Source organism: Pseudomyrmex gracilis, unplaced genomic scaffold, assembly GCF_002006095.1.
Source record: "Pseudomyrmex gracilis isolate BER0280 unplaced genomic scaffold, ASM200609v1 scaffold_1926, whole genome shotgun sequence".
Taxonomy (NCBI): Eukaryota; Metazoa; Arthropoda; class Insecta; order Hymenoptera; family Formicidae; genus Pseudomyrmex; species Pseudomyrmex gracilis.
The window spans coordinates 107-4,405 of record NW_018022510.1 but is presented as its reverse complement, the minus strand read 5'-3'; the positions used below and the strand labels follow the sequence as shown (position 1 = coordinate 4,405).

The 4,299-nt window shown below is 33.5% G+C and overlaps 1 protein-coding gene and 1 long non-coding RNA gene across 2 annotated transcripts; both read left to right on the top strand.

The window, feature by feature from the left end:
- Positions 1-923: 923 nt before the first annotated feature.
- On the top strand, positions 924-1,830 carry LOC109862529. Its single transcript, XM_020442601.1, has 3 exons — positions 924-1,139; positions 1,330-1,457; positions 1,614-1,830. Exons 1-3 carry the CDS (start codon positions 1,082-1,084, stop codon positions 1,743-1,745), a joined length of 318 nt encoding a protein of 105 aa, XP_020298190.1. The 5' UTR covers positions 924-1,081; the 3' UTR covers positions 1,746-1,830.
- An 84-nt stretch (positions 1,831-1,914) lies between these two features.
- Positions 1,915-2,462, top strand: LOC109862530. The gene is made up of 2 exons (XR_002251152.1): positions 1,915-2,203; positions 2,358-2,462. It is a non-coding gene; the product is annotated as an uncharacterized LOC109862530 (long non-coding RNA).
- The last annotated feature ends 1,837 nt before the right edge of the window (positions 2,463-4,299 follow it).

The following is a 4,299-nucleotide window of genomic DNA, read 5'->3' as shown; positions in this document are numbered from 1 at the left end:
TGCCTTCTTCAAAATTTGTTCAGGAAGTCGGTCAAAATCAGTAAAAACATCTGATTGGCTGATTGCCTGGTGACAAACAACCTGATTGGCTAAAATGCAAAAACTTGCCGTATTAGTTGACAAAGCACGTAGCAACTACGCCAAGTTAGCCTTTTCTTGAAATTCATGTTTAACCATTGAAAAGGGTAAAAGAAATCTCATTGGTCAACCAGTCTATTAAAACGCGTTTGATTGGTCAGTAATTTTGTCGCACTTTCTTGACTTTCTGGACGCCTGCAAGTAGGGTCCACTAACTCTTTTTCAAAAGTACGTTCAGGAACATGGTCAAAAGATCGAGAAACAATCTGATTGGTTAGTAGCTTTATCGCGTTTTTTAGCTCCTTAAACCCGTGTGAGTACCATCCGGTAAGTCTCGTTCAAAAAATCACTTTAAAAACCCGGTTAGAAATCAAAAAGTGTTCTGATTGGTCAAAAGAGTCTTCCTTAAAAACACCGCCTTTAGACTTTACGCTTCTTGACCATAGCATATAGACTTTGAATAAATGCGAGTACGGTAAAATAAGCCAAAAGACACAAAGTTAAGAGGTAACTAATGCCGGTAACGGGTTCTACTAATAACCTCCGTTCCTTTTAAGTACCAGAGTTAGTAATGTTACCAGTACCATCATTTTACCGTACCCAGCAAACATCACGTGTCAGCACGCCGTGAAAAGCTTGTCATGTGAACAATATGTTGGTAAAGTGTTGTTCAGTGATGACACGCGTTGTATGCTAACAAAATGATATTATGGCGTGCTGAGGTAAGCATTGCAGGAGGACCGACAGATGTCGCTACTTTTAATTTGGTGATTCTCCGGCAGCACAATCTATTCTTTCCCTCTGCTTGTCTTTTCCCCTTGTCTAGAAGTGTATCTGCATCAGCATTGAGACCTTGTTTATGCAAGCAATAACCGTTAAGTTATTATTATACACATTCGGCAATTTTGTAACCAAAAAAATTAAAATCGTATAGTTTATCGGTGTTGATATAAGATAACGGTTATTGCACGCACAAACAAGGCTGTACTGTGTTGTAAAAAAGATGCATCTTGCAATTTGTGCTCGGCAAGTTGGATATATAATTATATTACATGTAGAAAGTAAATATACACACACACACATTTATAATTTTATATATCTGGCTTATATACACATTTTAACATAAATGTGTACATGTATGAATATGTGCAAATTTGTATTTTCAATAAGTTAGTGATACTTCTGTAACCTCATTCTCACAATATAACCTCTTCTAACCACTCTTCATATAATCTCTTCAAAATTTTTTAGTTGGTGTGCATCAGTTTTACACTCAAACAAAAGACGAGGCTACACTATATTGTACGAAGGAAGGTCTACGTGCATTTCTGCAATTCTGTGCCCAGCAATTTGAATATATATTCGATTGGATATATAAAGTAAGTACACACACACACACACATTTCTAATTTTATATATTTGGCTTATATACACGTTTTAACATAAATGTGTAAGTACATGTATGAGTATGCGCAAATTTCTATTTTCACTAAGTTAGTGATATTTTTACATATAATCTCTTCAAAATCTTTCAGTTGGTATGCATCAGTTTTACAGTCGAACAAAAGACAAGTCTACACTATATTGTACAAAGGAAGGTCTACGTGTATTTCTGCAATTCTATGCTCAGCAATTTGGATATATATTCCATTGGATTTATAAAGTAAAATTAAATAATGTTTAGACATTAACAATGACTGTTTGAAGCAAAACACTGATGATGATGTGTATGTAAAAGTGTGTTACTTTATTTGANAAAACTAATATATAACGTTTTCGGCCTTCGAATTAGGCCTTTTTCAATACAAGTAAACAAATAGTGGTGTTTATCTCATACATGTGAACATAGTTATAGAGTTCTTGAAACAAACTTGACACAACTACACATAATTGCGCTCAGCAAGTTACAAAGTAACAAACACTACTATTTGTTTACTTATATTGAAAAAGGCCTAATTCGAAGGGCAAAACCGTTATATATTAATTTTCTCAAACAAAGTAACACACTTTTACATATACATTATCATCAGTGTTTTGCTTCAAACAGCCATTTTTAATGTCTAAACATTATTTAAGTTAAACAAATTTGAAGCTGATTACACCCATCATCATTTATTTATATAAAGTAAGTCCACACACACACACATTTATAATTTTATATATTTGGCTTATATACACATTTTAACATAAATGTGTAAGTACATGTATGAATATGTGCAAATTTCTATTTTCAATAAGGTTGTGATATTTCTACATATTATTTCTTCAAAATCTTTTAGTTGGTGTGCAGTTTTACAGTCGAACAAAAGACGAGGCTACACTATATTGTACGAAGGAAGGTCTACGTGCATTTCTGCAATTCTGTGCTCAGCAATTTGAATATAAGAATACAATATAACTAACATAATATAAGAGTTTAAATATAATATGTATCATAAATACTTTATATATATTATAGATATTATGTATATTATAAATATTATGTATATTATAAATATTTAATATATTCTAAATAAAGAAATATTTTTAAATTGTGTTTTATTTATATTTTAACTGAAAAATCCTAACTTAAGCTAAAAGCAGGATTTAGTACTAATCAAGAATTGTGTGTCTGCATGATGCCGGCATTCTAAAGTGCATTCTGCTTACACAAAGCTCGCAGAGAGTGTTGAGCATAACGTGTCGTCGCGATGCTTGCCACATGGACCTGTATCTAGCAGTCACAGAAACAGCACGCCATGGAAAGCATGCTTGCATAATGTCGGCACGTTGCCATCATTTTGTTTGCTGGGTTCTTAAACATTTGCCACGGTCGGTAAATTAACATTTGCCAAAAACCAAGTTTCCGAATAATTTATCAACCCGCGTTAGTTATCATCATGTTTCTGTTATCGTTAGTCATAAGTTAAGTAACTTAGGTCAGAACCAGGCGGCAACCCGTAAGTTGCAAAATTAATATTTCAGAAATTAAAAGAGATAAAAAAAACGGTTTGCACCATTGTCTTCAACGTAAAAACCTGCAAAATACCAGTGTGTTTCGGAACGTCTAACTATTGTTGGTAACAAACAAGTGTTTAAATAATTAAAATTATTAACTTTTTATTATGTAATATTTTGCATCTAAGTAATAGAATAAAAACTCAAAAAACCGTTTTTCGATACCTCTTATGGTTCGCAAGATATTTAAATTGTTTATTTTCACTCATCGCCATAATTTACAAACCAGTGGATGAAAGGCCTCTGTAAAATTAATTTTGCCCTAGCTGTCTTAGTTCTCAAGATATCCTAAATTTACAATATCGACTATGTGTCATTGAACACAGCATGTGGTAATAAACAAAATGTTTATGTTCGTCAAAATTTATCTTGACAAATTCCGGGACTTTTCGGAAACTTTTCAACTTCCCGGTGGTGGTTACTGCTGTTAGTATAATTCTATATGTTATGAGTTAAGTTTATTATTACCTCATGTCTTTATTAATTAATTCTACATTATAATAGTTTCTATAATTTACGTTTTTATAATTCTGCCATAATAATTATATTCTGCTTTGTTATTGTAAGCGCATATATATCTATCGATCTGTATAATAGTTAAACAATTAGCATTATTACCGTTTTGTAAATTAGTTCTTAGACTATTTAAGACCTAGAATAGTTTTTTTTGCGTATACATTTAGGATAACCTTGCATGCGCAGATCAAATCTGACTGTGAGTTTGTTAAATGGTGCTCACGAAATTTAACGATATATCGACCGGTAGAAGAGTGCGAGAAGTGCCACTTTGCCTACATTGATTTTATTGCGGAACACACCGACGATTTTTATACGCTTCAGGACCCCACTGTGTACATACTTGACAGTCTTTCAATTTAATCCGGAACAGAAGACCCTATCCTACCTCCCAGTCATATCTTCATTCCCCGCTCCGGTAAAGCCCCAGGGTTGATCAAAAAGGGAGGACGTACGTCCGGCAGGTGTAAACGGCCGCAAGACCGTGACCCGGCCACTGGGACGTAACACAAAAAAAAAATTATTGGGCTTGAACTTCGATTATGCGGAGCAATCATTACCAATGATCAACTTTATAATTTTATTGTAACAGGATTTGTAACAGGAACACGCATGTAGTATAATTTTTTTTATAGTTATGCAAGTTAGAATTGGAAAAGTAGAAACTTCCTTGTGTTTTTAATGATTGGGTCAGCAGACAAAACTTAC